Source organism: Brachyhypopomus gauderio, unplaced genomic scaffold (assembly GCF_052324685.1).
Source record: "Brachyhypopomus gauderio isolate BG-103 unplaced genomic scaffold, BGAUD_0.2 sc65, whole genome shotgun sequence".
Taxonomy (NCBI): domain Eukaryota; kingdom Metazoa; phylum Chordata; class Actinopteri; order Gymnotiformes; family Hypopomidae; genus Brachyhypopomus; species Brachyhypopomus gauderio.
In genome coordinates, this window is record NW_027506886.1 from 2,057,343 (window position 1) to 2,071,662 (window position 14,320).

At 47.5% G+C, this 14,320-nt stretch overlaps 1 protein-coding gene across 3 annotated transcripts in view; it reads left to right on the forward strand.

The window, feature by feature from the left end:
* adgrd1 (adhesion G protein-coupled receptor D1) overlaps nt 1-14,320 on the forward strand; it is a 52,944-nt gene that overhangs the window by 23,988 nt on the left and 14,636 nt on the right. For all 3 annotated transcript variants that reach the window (XM_076989053.1, XM_076989054.1, XM_076989056.1), the window contains one exon: nt 13,404-13,477. In XM_076989053.1, the coding sequence (XP_076845168.1) occupies nt 13,404-13,477 (74 nt within the window). The remainder of the gene's footprint in view (nt 1-13,403; nt 13,478-14,320) is intronic.

The window sequence follows — 14,320 nt, forward strand, 5'->3', positions numbered from 1 at the left end:
TGCACAGCATGTTACAGTACACTATTAATGTAACTGAACAGCACGTTACAGTGCACTGATAATGTAACTTAACAGCACGTTACAGTGCACTGTTAATGTAACTTAACAGCAGGTTACAGTACACTGATAATGTAACTGAACAGCACGTTGCAGTACACTGTTAATGTAACTTAACAGCACGTTACAGTACACTGAATGTCCCTGTTTGAATGTCCAGTTATTTGCACATGCTGAAATGCTTGACCTTTGACCCATTTGAGTTGCACTCTAAGGGCACTCTGTGCACTCACTTCCTGCAAACCCTGTCGTGTTGGAGGACACGGTCGGCGGTGGAAAGGATGACACGTGTGACTCCTTTAAACTTTGCATAGTCTTCAACAGCCCAGTGCTGTATTTCACGCAGTCTGATGGCATTGTCCTGAAGGAGCATGTCAGCTCTGAGAACCTCCCGCTGTCCGGAGAACAGAAGTGCGCCCTCATGTGGCAATATTGCAACGCTGCGATAAGTGTGGAGTTACAAAACTTCCAAAACTTCCCTCCCAGTCAAAGTGATCTACCAAAACATCTGTAAACTCCCAGTGGACAAAAGTCCACCTTTTATTCTCTTTGAATGCAGCAGCTATGGTGGCCACAGTGAATCTGCTCACGTCGGGTTGCATTCTTCCTTGTATGAACACATTTGCTGGAGATTCATCTGAAAATGGCCGTTTTTGGATTTGGTCTTCCTCATCGTGGCCCTCTTCCTCCTCCTTTACCAGATTGTTTCCATCGATGGTTGGAATCATCCTTCAACACACCCAGACTCTCCACACACTCTCAACTGGCTTACACTTGATTCATCACATCATTAGCAACAAGTGTGAACAGTTTTGAGTTGTTGTGTGTACACTATGACATCTGTAATTGTGTTTAACATCTGCCACCTGTGGTCACCATTATACACTAGCAAAGCATCACAGAGCAAAATGTGCTTTAGTGAGTGATAATGTGTTTAGAGTTTGGCCAGAGTGATCAGTTCAGTACAAGGATTCAGGGCATTGAGCATTTGGTTCAGAGAAAGGGATTTACTGGGATTTACTGGGGCTTACTGGGGTTTTACTGGGGTTTACTGGGGTTTACTGACAAACTGAAAAATTCTGTATGAGATATTCCGGGCCATTCACATTTATTAAGGTTATGAATATCAGAGCTGAACTGTTGCATTTACACAGTTTGATGTACATTATAAGTAAAATATTGATAGATTTGTACTTTCCTGAGTATTATAATTATGAAGTCATTATGCTTTTATTTATAAAAGTATTGTTGTGAGGAGTTGTATTTCAGTCAGTAACATTTAGCTCCTATAACTCTTAATTTAATTTTTTGAAGACATTCTGTATGTGTGGTCGCGTTTTACTGATGGTCTCTCACTTATGACCTTTACTGTTTAAAATTACAAAGAACAGAAAAAAACATATTACCTTTCTTAATGTGATTAGCTGTCTGTGTCTTGTACCAGTGTTGCTATTTTGTTCCAGAGAGGGAGGATTTGCAAATGGGATCAGATAATCGCAGGTTAATTAAAGCACATTGGGGTAACCCAAGCAGAACATCTATCCAGTCCCTCCACACGCCAGTGTTCTCGTCCTCCTCTTTCTTTAAACCACAATAATGAGCAGTCTACAGTGCCAAAGGTTTTTTATAACTGCCAGCACACACCCAATGCTTGTGGGAAACCCCCCTCCCCACCACCACCTCTCTCTCTCTCTCTCTCTCTCTCTCTCTCTCTCTCTCTCTCTCTCTCTCTCTCTCTCTCTCTCTCTCTCTCTCTCTCTCTCTCTCTCTCTGGTGATCAATTGCAGATGGAAGTCTGCCTTATGTGCCACAGCTGCCCGGAGCCATCACATCTTTGGCCTCCTCTCATTCTCTCTCTCTCTCCCCCTCAATCTTTTTCTATCTCATTCTATCTCTCCCTCTCTCTCTATCACTCTCTGCATCTTGCTGTATCTTTCTCCATCAACTTCTCTCTTCTTTCTCTCTCTCTGCATCTCCTTTACTCCCTCTTGCCGTCTTTTCTGTCTCCTCTCTCTATCTCCCATTCTGTCCCTCTTTTCTGTCTCCTCTTTCTCTCTATCTCTCATGCTATCCCTCTTTTCTGTCTCCTCTCTCTATCTCCCATTCGATCCCTCTCTCTCTTGCTCCACTGCTCTTTTCCTCCCTCTCGTTCTCCAGATCTCCCCCACCCTCCTCTATCTCCCCCTCTCCTTCCACCTTTCTTCCTACCTCTCTCTCCGTCTCCCGGTCTGTCCACTATGAGAGCGTGTGACTCCACTGAGATTACTTTTAAAACACTCGTTAGGCTCTTCATCTCTGCCTCTCTCATCTCTCTGCCGTTTACAGTCTTCCACAGGTCATTCCTTCAGCAACATCTGCTCTGTCCTGTCAGTGCAGGTCTGGTTTATCCTCTGACCTATCCTGTTATTTATCCCAATTTATTCCTCATCTATCCCAATTTAATCCCCCCATTTATTCCGATTCATCCCCTGCTTTTTCCTGATTTATCACCTGCCTTCAAAAGGCTTCCTGTCTGAGGTCTGTTCACTTCATATTTTCCTCACCGCCGGTTCCAAAGATACGATGCTCTTTCCAAAAAAGGAGCTCTCTGGGGGATGCTATTCCAGACTTCCCCCCACAGGATCATGGGTAAGATCCCAGTTTGATCCCCCCCCCCCCCCCCCCCCCCCCCAGAGGAGCTTGACGTCAGTGTTGTCGGACAGAAGCTAGAGAGCCATGCTGGGCACTGCTAACCCAGTTTGGTCTTGACCGTGTGATTTCATCACAGGTTTCCATGAAATCCAAGAGGAGGAACCAAAGTATTAGACTAATATGTCTTTGTCCTGTGCAGCAGTGCACCAATGAGAGTGAGGGATTAACTACGGCAGTGCACCAATGAGTGAGGGATTAACTACGGCAGTGCACCAATGAGAGTGAGGGATTAACTACGGCAGTGCACCAATGAGTGAGGGATTAACTACGGCAGTGCACCAATGAGAGTGAGGGATTAACTACGGCAGTGCACCAATGAGAGTGAGGGATTAACTACGGCAGTGCACCAATGAGAGTGAGGGATTAACTACGGCAGTGCACCAATGAGTGAGGGATTAACTACGGCAGTGCACCAATGAGAGTGAGGGATTAACTACGGCAGTGCACCAATGAGAGTGAGGGATTAACTACGGCAGTGCACCAATGAGAGTGAGGGATTAACTACGGCAGTGCACCAATGAGATTGAGGGATTAACTACGGCAGTGCACCAACGAGAGTGAGGGATTACGGACTACGGCAGTGCCTCCTTAGAAAGGAGTCACTTCAAATCGCTCTAATGATGGTAACTGTGGTACTAAGTGCGTGCATTATTACCAAGTTCATTTCAACATGAAAAGACTTCATGGTCTCTGCATAGATTTGTGCAATTTAACCTGGTGCCTAAAATGCTTTTCATGTAGAACTGGTGCATTCAGAACTGTTACTGTACCAATGGTTGTGATGGCACCCAAAGTATCGACTCTCAGTGTGTTACTGTTAACTCAGGCTGTTACTGTTACTGTACTGTCTCCTGTACTGACTCCTCCACTCCAGTGTACTGACTGTTACTGTACTGAATCGTACTATACAGACTTGATGGGTCTGATCTCTCTTACCTGTATCAACCTGGGTTTGATCTCCCTTACCTGTATCATCCTGGGTCTGATCTCTCTTACCTGTATCGTCCTAGTCTGCTCTCTCTTACCTGTATCATCCTGGTCTGATCTCCCTTACCTGTATCATCCTGGGTCTGATCTCCCGTACCTGTATTTACATTTACATTTATGGCATTTAGCAGACGCTCTTATCCAGAGCGACTTACAAAAGTGCTATGTAGTTGCTTGGAATCTCCAAGGTAGAATAGATAGTCCTGAACACAAGGTACTCTAAGCTGGAAAAACCACTAGACGAAAGTCAAATGATACCTAACAATTATACCTGAATATACACATCCCCTGAGGAAAAAGACAGTAAACAATTCCTATAACCCAATTATGCACAATACCTGAGGAAAGAGACGATAAATTACAATAGACAAAGCATAATTATGCAAAGTGCACTTGAAAGAGGTGGGTCTTCAGTCGGCGTCTGAAGACAGCAAGTGACTCCGATGTTCGGACACACAAGGGAAGTTCATTCCACCACCTTGGAGCCAGGACAGAGAAAAGTCTGGATGCTTGTCTCCCATGTGTCCTGGATGATGGAGGGTCAAGACGAGACATACTTGAGGCGCGGAGGACTCTAGGTATGCATCTGGGTTTTACCATGGCCATCAAGTAAGGAGGAGCTGGACCATTCTTTGCTTTGTAGGCCAGCACCAGGGTTTTATATTTGATGCGGGCAGCTACCGGAAGCCAGTGGAGGGAGGACAGCAAGGGAGTGACATGGCTGAACTTGGGAAGGTTGAAGACCAACCGAGCTGCAGCGTTCTGGATCAGTTGCAGGGGTTTGATGGCATGCATAGGAAGACCAGCCAGTAGGGAGTTGCAGTAGTCCAGTCTTGAGATAACAAGGGACTGGACAAGGACCTGAGTGGCCTCCCTAGAGAGAAATGGCCGAATCCTCCGAATGTTGTGAAGGGCGAATCTGCATGATCGTGTTGTGTTAGCAACGTGGGCCGTGAAGGAGAGCTGATTGTCGACAACTACACCAAGGCTACGCGCTTCCATGGATGGAGTGATCACGGTGTTCTTGAATGAGATAGAAAGATCACGATGAGGACTGGCTCTTGCAGGGATGTACAGCATCTCCGTCTTGCTTGGGTTAAGCTTTAGGTGGTGAGCTGCCATCCAAGAGGCAATGTCTTTCAGACATGCAGAGATTCGAGCTGAAACCTGTGTGTCAGAGGGTGGGAAGGAAAAGAAGAGCTGGGTGTCATCCGCATAACAGTGATAAGAGAAGCCATGTGCAGATATTGACTCACCCAGAGAGCGGGTATAAAGGGAAAAAAGAAGTGGACCCAGTACTGAGCCTTGTGGAACACCGGTGGAGAGTTTGCATGGCGTGGATGTTGATCCTCCCCATGTTACTTGGTAGGAACGACCCTCCAGGTAGGATGCAAACCATGTCCATGCATTGCCAGTGATACCAAGGCCCGAGAGGATGGACAGAAGGATCTCATGATTGACTGTGTCAAAGGCAGCCGAAAGGTCAAGCAGAATCAGAACTGATGATAGTCATCAGATTTGCTCTATCCGCATGGAGTTTCTCAGTTACTGCAATGAGTGCAGTTTCCGTAGAAACTGCATCATACCTGTATCATCCTGGGTCTGATTTCCCTTACCTGTATCATCCTGGGTCTGATCTCTCTTACCTGTATTGTCCTGGTCTGATCTCTCTTATCTGTATCGTCCTGGGTCTGATCTTCCTTACCTGTATTGTCCTAGTCTAATCTCTCTTACCAGTATCATGATGGATGTGATGCCTCTTTCCTGTATCATGCAGGGTCTGATCTCTGTGTTTTAAATGATTTATGCACTTTTCACACAAGGAGCTCTTGAAACTGAGCACCGGTTGTCAACTGTGCTGTCAGTATGTGGGATTAAATGAGAATCCCGGCATGAACAGTAAAGCACACCAGGGCCTTTCTAGCTGGAGGGGAGCAGTGTGTGGTGCAGACACTAAACTATACACACAGTACTGACGATACATTTATCAAGCTAGCAGCTTCATGAGCTTGTGTGTGTGTGTGTGTGTGTGTGTGTGTGTGTGTGTGTGTGTGGACTCTCTAAATTACAGCTTTGCTAGTCCACAGGCTCACTTACAGACATGGCCCCAACGTCTGAGAATAGAAGAGGAGATTGAAAAGCAGTGGTTTCTCCATTGATCTGTTGCTCTGTGCTCAGCTATTTTAGACTGAACAGTTCCTAAAATACCCCTCACCAGAGACCAGGCCAACCAGGAAACCACAGGACACCAGAGCCAGTGTGCGACAGGGTGTGTTTGGGTGGTGCGGGGGAGGGGGGTGCAGTGGATGGGGGGGGTGTATTTATCAGATTGTCTGTGTTTTTCCACATGTTCGTGTGTGTATTGGCATTATCTCATTATCTCTTGGAGTGTGCGTAGTTTGTGAAGACAAAGTGGGAGTGGATTTAAATGTTCTTTACAGTGTGTGACGTCCACTAACACTGCAGGAAGCGCTTGTCCTTGTACCTAAAAATGGTATAGCGGCTGAGTTTATATATGTCCGTCACTTCTTCTAGATATCGGTTTTTAATTCCTGTAGTTTTTGTGATATTTAGCCTGTGTTTATTTACGACACTAAGGTAATGGCATTGACTGTACTTCAATAGTAGTCTAGTTCAGGGTATCACCCATCAATCTATGCTACTATCTAAGATGTTTTCTGTGAGCAGATGTTAAGATGCACATTGTAAGTCAATCTGAATAAGAGCGTCTGCTAAATGCACCACATGTAAATGTGAATGGAGCAGAACCCCATGTGCTCCACCCTCTACACACGCTACGTCTCCTCTACGCCTCCACCTCCACTGCAGGACTCGGCTGCTCATGTCAGGAATCAAATGATTGGGACAAGACAGACGACTCCATGAGTAAAGTTTTCATACATCTCATAAACTGGCTTCATCTCCAGGGGTTTTGTTTTGAACCGTGAATTGTTCAGTTCACTATGTGGAAACGAATATATAATAATTACGTTGAGGGAGTCCGACCTCCTGAGTGGGTTTGACATATTAACACGGATCCACCGCCGACGTATCTATGGCCTGTAGTCAGAAATGTTTCCCTAATACTGACCCACTTTTCTGACAGGCCACATTCCTGTGTGTGACCCAGCAGACATACACGCCCCAAATGACACGCTGCGATCAGAAGCACAGGCACCCGTGCCACTGGGCGGGGCCAGGGCCATTCCAGCGCCATGACGACAGAGAGGCTTCCATTAGAGCGCATGCCACTCGCATGCCTGGAATCTCCCCGATGTGACATTAGGCAGCCGGCTGACGTGATTGGCCAGGAAGGGTGATGTCATCGCAGATGCAGGGCAGCCACTCACCGCACACCCGACCCCCTGGGCAAGATCAGCTCACGCGTCTGTGGCCTTTACCCAGACTCACACACCTTCCAAACCTGTACGAGGGTACTGGCCGGATTTATGAGCAATTACATCATCTAATCCCTCTCTCTGAGTCTCCACCCCTCCCCTTCTGTTCCTCTCTATCTTTCTCTCTTCCTTTTTCTCCTCTCTCCTCTACCTTATTCTCTCTTCCCCTTTCCTCTCTTCACCTGGTCTTGTTTGAACTTTCTCCTTCCCTCCTTCTCTCTGTCTATCTCTCTCCTCTCTGTCCATCTCTCTCCCCTCTCTGTCTGTCTCCCCTCTCACTCTCTCTGTCTATATCTCTCTGTCTATCTCTCTCACTGTCTCTCCTCTCTGTGTCTGTCTGTCTCTCCCCTCTCTCTCTCTCTCTGTCTCTCTCTCTCTCTATCTCACTCCTCTCTCTGTGTCTGTCTCTCCCCTCTATCTCTCTGTGTATCTCTCTGTCTATCTCTCTCTCTCTCTGTCTCTCCTCTCACTCTATCTGTCTCTCTCTTGCTTTCCCTGGTTAGATTTGTAAATGAGAAGGTTGAACACTTGAGTTAGTGTTCTGAGCTCTTTTTAAGGCATCTGTTGTTAATAAAGGTTTGGAGCGCACACACACTTCTCTGGCATGTTCTGAGACACACACACACACACACACACACTTCTCTGGCATGTTCTGAGACACACACACACACACACACTTCTCTGGCATGTTCTGAGACCTGTGGGGCAGGGGAACGATTACACAGACACACACACACACACACACATATATATATACTCTCACTCACACACACCACACACGCTTACATACGCGAATGCACATATGTACACAAGCATGTACTCACACACGTATGTCCTCACACAGACACATACAGTCATGGCCTGGTGGTAGGGAACTGATCTTGTGACCGGAGGGTCGTGGGTTCGATTTCCAGGCCTGAGGCCATGACTGAGGTGCCCTTGAGCAAGGCACCTAACCCCAACTGCTCCCCGGGCGCTGGGCTAGGGCTGCCCACTGCTCTGGGCATGTGTGCACCACAGTAATCACTAGTGTGTGTGTGTGTGTGTGTGTGTGTGTGTGTGTGTGTGTGTGTGTGTGTTCTAACTGCACAGATGGGTAAAAGTGGAGGACAAATTTAGATTGACAAATATGGCACATTTACATTACACACACATACTCTCACTCACACACACCACACATGCACATATAAACACAAGCATGTATTCACACACGTACGTCCTCACACAGACACACACACACAAAAACAAACAAATGCAGCATGAACATATGTAAACACAACAGATACACTTGCAGGTATATATGTATGTATCAGAGATGGACACTCGAGTGAGCGACTCCAGTCGAAATCACACTTAAGTCGCCTAGCAAAAGACTTCAGATTTGAAACTCTGAATCATCCAAAATAACTTGTGAACAATAAGTCAGTCCATTATCCAGGCGCTGTGTGTGAAAGTTATAGAAAAAATACTTTTTTGTGTTTCTTTCTTTGTTCTTTACTTTTGTTTAGGTGATTTGGTACGCAGCCCCTTTTCCCGACACATATCAGAATATCCGCTTATCGCGAGCGGGAAATCGGAGAGAAGCGTCAAAAGTAAACAAACAAGGGTGGTGTGGCGTGGCTGGAATACCATATATGGTAACATTTGGCTATAATCCTTGGACAACATGTACGGATGGCAACATGTAAAGAACGTGGGAAACAAAACACAGACACTGGAACGACCACATCAGAGTCATAAGGCATCTAAACACACCCGGATAGGGTGGTTTAGTTTATGCTAGCCACTTAGCCATTACCACAGCTAATATATAAAGTAGTTATTTAAGGTTATACCGGTATTGACTTGAGACTTGACTTAGCCTCTTGCCTAAAGACTCGTAACTTGACTTGGACTTGTATTTTCTGCTACGTATATGCACACAAACTCAATCACACACACACATGCTCGAGCGCACGTTCATGTACACACACAGAGGGCAGGAGAGACACTAACGGAGCTGTAGGGGCAACCGATCCACCCGTTCTTATGAGAGACACGCCTGAGCTGGAGGTGGAGGGAGACCGTGGGCGGAGTGGGAACACCATCTTCCTCTCTGTGCTCTCTGAAGCCACGCCCCCCAGGAACACTGTGCTGGCTAGCAGGTCTGCTCACTGTCAGGGCGTCTCAGAGTTTCCTCTCGCACTTCAAGGGGCCTGCTCTCGTCTGCTGGAAACGCCCATGAAAGAACCACAGGAAATCAACAGATGGATTCAAATAGGACATGGATGGATGGATGGATGGATGGATGGATGCAGGGGCGGACTGGCATGCATTGCTTCCGGGGATTTCCCCGGTGGGCCGATGGGTTAGTGGGCCGGTGGGCCGCCGGTGGTTTAACTCAGCCCGTGGAGGAGCCACTGCCGCGCACTGCAGCCCCGGCCCGTAGTCACGCTGCTGTTTAACGGTGTTATTACCTCCCCCGCTCCAGTCAGGCAAACCTGATCAGCGCGGCCGCGGACTGATCCTGTAAACACATGAACGAGTTGGGCCGCGGCCGCGCTGAGCAGGTTTGCCAGCTAGTGCGGGCTGACAGTATGCAGCGGAGATCAGAAAAAAATCCAACTTGTCCCAGAAAACACGGGCCGGACTACGAAAACATACAGCAGTTTAAATTGTAGATAACATGTTATTTTAAATGTACTGCTGTCGCCTCTGCAACGTCTAAGGCACCATGTACAAATTACCTTAACACGGTTAACACGGACGCAAGTGGCGGTCTTAAAGGTTCCAGAGCACTGCGCACTGTTTTTTTAAAGCTATTGAAATTCTTAGATTAAAACTAACCACCACAAATAGGTAAGAGGAAGAAATACCCACGTTAGAGTTGTAGGTTGTTCTTTAGGATGCACTTTGCGTAAAACAACTTTTTTGGTGGTCTTATGGTGGACTATTTAACAACTTGTTTGGTGGTCTTATGGTGGACTATTTAAAAGCTATATTTATGTGGCTTTGTAATCATATTATTGCTGGAATTAATATTGTCCATATGACAATAAACGCCGTCATATACACTACGTGCCATGTATAGATTCATACAGGGCCGGAGTGGGACACTTTTTCAGCCCGGGAGTTTCATGTCCAAATCCGGCCCAAAATTATTTTTCCCTCCCAATCGGCCCAAACTAGAGATTGACATGAGCCGGCCCATCGGGAATCTTCCCGAATCTCCCGATTAGCCACTCCGGCTCTGGATTCATATACAGTATACACACACACACACACACACACACACATATATATATATATATATATATATATATATATATATATATATATATATATATATAGTGGGCCAGTCTGTCAGGAACTCCCGGGCCACTTTTTCTCCCCAGTCCGCCCCTGGATGGATGGATGATCAGATGATAGTGACATCCCCCTTCCCTTCCCTCTGTCCTCCACCTGAGTTGCACCTCCTCATTGCTCTTAGTGACAGGCCCCTCCCCTTCACCAGGCTTGTTCCCGCCCTCTCTGCTGCATTAGTGAAGCCCCACCCCTCTACTGGGATATTAGGAGTGGCTTTGCCTTCTCACATCTGGCTGTGCTTAATGCTAACACACAGACGCAGACCTATAGAAGAACTATGCAGGGTTATAAAGCAAACCAGGAAGGCACACACCCTCAACCAACCCCCCCCCTCCCCCCCCCCCCCCCCACACACACACACACACACACACAAACATACATGCATTTAATCACATACACATACATTTACTCATTTACATACACAAATGGACATGCATACACAAAACCATCGAATATTAGATCAATGATAAATATTTAACATTTATAATGTCTAATCTGATCGTTACCATGGTAGATGGATGTCACTGCAGGGATTTCAAAGTGTGTGGTGAAAAAGGAGTGAGGAGGAGAGGAGAGGAGAAGAGGAGAGGGGAGGGCAGGAGAGGAGGAGAGGAGAGGAGGAGAGGAGAAGAGGAGAGAGGAGGGCAGGAGAGGAGGAGAAGAGAGGAGAGGACGAGAGGGGAGGAGAAGAGGAGAGAGAGGAGGAAAGGAGAGGAAGAGAGGGGAGGAGGAGAGAGGTGAGGAGAGGAGAGGAAGAGAGGGGAGGAGTGGGGAGGAGAGGGGAGGAGAGGGGAGGGCAGGAGAGGAGGAGAAGAGGGGAGCTAAGGTGTGGTGCTCACACAACGTCCGAGCCAAGACTTTGTATTTCTTCCTCACATTTTCCACAGAGAAGAGAACCGTCTCAGTGTCTTGTAGACCGTGCAGAACAAAGCACCAGTCTAAAATGGGGAAATGTGAAGGTGTGTCAGTGTATATGTGTGATTTACACAGAAAAAGACACTTTAAATGACCACAGGCACACACATGCACACACACAAACATACACACACACACGCAAACACACACACACATGCACACACACAAACACACACACACATGCACACACACGCACACACACACACACACACATGCACACACACAAACATACACATTCCTCAGGCCATTAGATCAGATGCTCCAGAGACCCAGATCACATCTCACAAATGACCTGGAAAAACTGAGCAGCACATAGAGAGAAAGAGAGAGAGAGAGAGATGTAGAGAGATGGAGAGAGAGATATAGAGAGATGGAGAGTGAGAGAAAGATGTAGAGAGAAATGGAGAGAGAGAGATGGGGGGGAGAGAGAGAGAGAGAGACTTTCACCACATATCAGCAAGTCTCTCAATCCCTTAGTCTACCATTCACTGGCGTGATCTCCCTGTTTCCCCATCCAACACAAACACACACTCACACTCACACACTCCCACATACACACTCTGTCTCCAACTAGAGCTATGCTTAGGCTCTTTAGCCAGTGTCCCTCAGATGTTTTCAGATGTTCACAGACTGCTCTACACCCATCAGGCAGAATCACAGCCCAACAAAGGCAGCGCTGTAGCGTGTTTACACTGGCACCTGCCTACTTAAACATCTCCACCTTCTCCACTGTCAGAGCGCACAGCTCTGAGCCCACAGCCTTGAATGGCCTTGCTCAACTCCCACAGAGAGTAGCAGGAGGTTTGGCAAAGGCTGGACAGAGCACCGAACTGGGTTATAACTTATATCCAGTTTTCTGTGTTGGGATACTAAGAAGCTCTGTAAACTCGCCATTGTTTCTGTTCCGTTTTGTGACTAGGTTGAAGGAAAAGTGAGAAAAAGTAAATCTTTAGATACTTCCACACTGCTTGAATATTGCATCACTAAGAATCACTGTTTATGTCACAATACTGCACTGCTTAATCATACTGATGGTGATGTCACAATACAATACTGCTGAATAATACTGATGGTGATGTCACAATACAATACTGCTGAATAATACTGATGGGGATGTCACAATACTGACTGCTGAATAATACTGATGGTGATGACACAATACTACACTGCTGAATAATACTAATGGTGATGTCACAATACAACACTGCCTGAATAATACTGATAGTGGTGCTACAATTCTGTAGTTCAAATATGATGGTAATTCCACAGTAGTACACTGGTTTTTATTGGCAGCATATTGAGGATTTGTCAACCAATATTGAGTAATGTGTAGCTTAGATATACCTAATTTCATTTGCCTCCACGCTCTGCCCACATTTGATTGTAAAGCCCCAAATAACTTCCTTACTCCTTAACTTGGCGATCTCTCAGATCCGATTTACCGCCACACTGGCACATCAGGGCTCACCTCCACACGGCTCTCTGCCACTCTTCGCTTCCATTGCCAATTTGTGCCACACACTCCATCTACCTCGTCTCCTCCTCCACTCCTGAGAGCCCTAGGAGACCTTCAGCTTCAACAGGTGGTTCTTACAGGAGCCCAGAGGAGGATCTGCCCCACTTAACCTCCCCCGGCCTTTTTGGCCACAGCGGCGCTCACTACATTCTACAAAAACATGGCCATGGCTGTATGTGCTGCCTCTGTGCCTTTTAGCCCCTCTGTGTTCACTGAGGTAGTTTTAGCACCATCTTCCACCTCAGCATCCGTCAAAGAGAGAACTAGAATTATATAAACACACATCCGTCTCCTCACACCCAACCGGACGGCCAAGGCTCAAGGGGAAGGATGCTATGATGCTAACGTGTGTGTGTGTGTGTGTGTGTGTGTGTGTGTGTGTGTGTGTGTGTGTGTGTGTGTGTGTGTGTGTGTGTGTGTGTGTGTGTGTGTGTGACTTATGAGATGTTTCTAAGGGAGCGTCTTCACTAACATCTCCATCTCCTCTGTTTCAGAGCACAGTGCAGCAGCTGCAGGTTTTGAACCAGAGCAGTACGGTCCTTCTCTACTGTGCTTTCCTGGACTACAGGTGGGTGCCTCCCACTACAGGTGGGTACCTCCCACTACAGGTGGGTGCCTCCCACTACAGGTGGGTACCTCCCACTACAGGTGGGTGCCTCCCACTACAGGTGGGTACCTCCCACTACAGGTGGGTGCCTCCCACTACAGGTGGGTACCTCCCACTACAGGTGGGTGCCTCCCACTACAGGTGGGTGCCTCCCACTACAGGTGGGTACCTCCCACTACAGGTGGGTGCCTCCCACTACAGGTGGGTACCTCCCACTACAGGTGGGTGCCTCCCACTACAGGTGGGTACCTCCCACTACAGGTGGGTACCTCCCACTACAGGTGGGTGCCTCCCACTATAGGTGGGTACCTCCCACTACAGGTGGGTACCTCCCACTACAGGTGGGTGCCTCCCACTATAGGTGGGTACCTCCCACTACAGGTGGGTACCTCCCACTACAGGTGGGTACCTCCCACTACAGGTGGGTGCCTCCCACTACAGGTGGGTACCTCCCACTACAGGTGGGTGCCTCCCACTACAGGTGGGTACCTCCCACTATAGGTGGGTACCTCCCACTACAGGTGGGTACCTCCCACCCACCACCTGCAGCCATTCCAAGCACATATGGGTGTGCGTGTCCCCACCGCCAGACGTCAGAACCTTTTGCAAGTTGTCTTGCATTGGAAGACATTGACTGTGACCTCATCTTCGGTTACGTGTATGCAGCCTTAAAGCTGTCTGGTGCGCTGATGTACGTTACGATCCAGAGGCATAACGTGGTTCAGGACCACGTAGTATTCCATCCTGTGGGGGCATGTAATGGGACCCTGCGTATGGGATTGGGGGGGGGGGGGGGACCCAGGA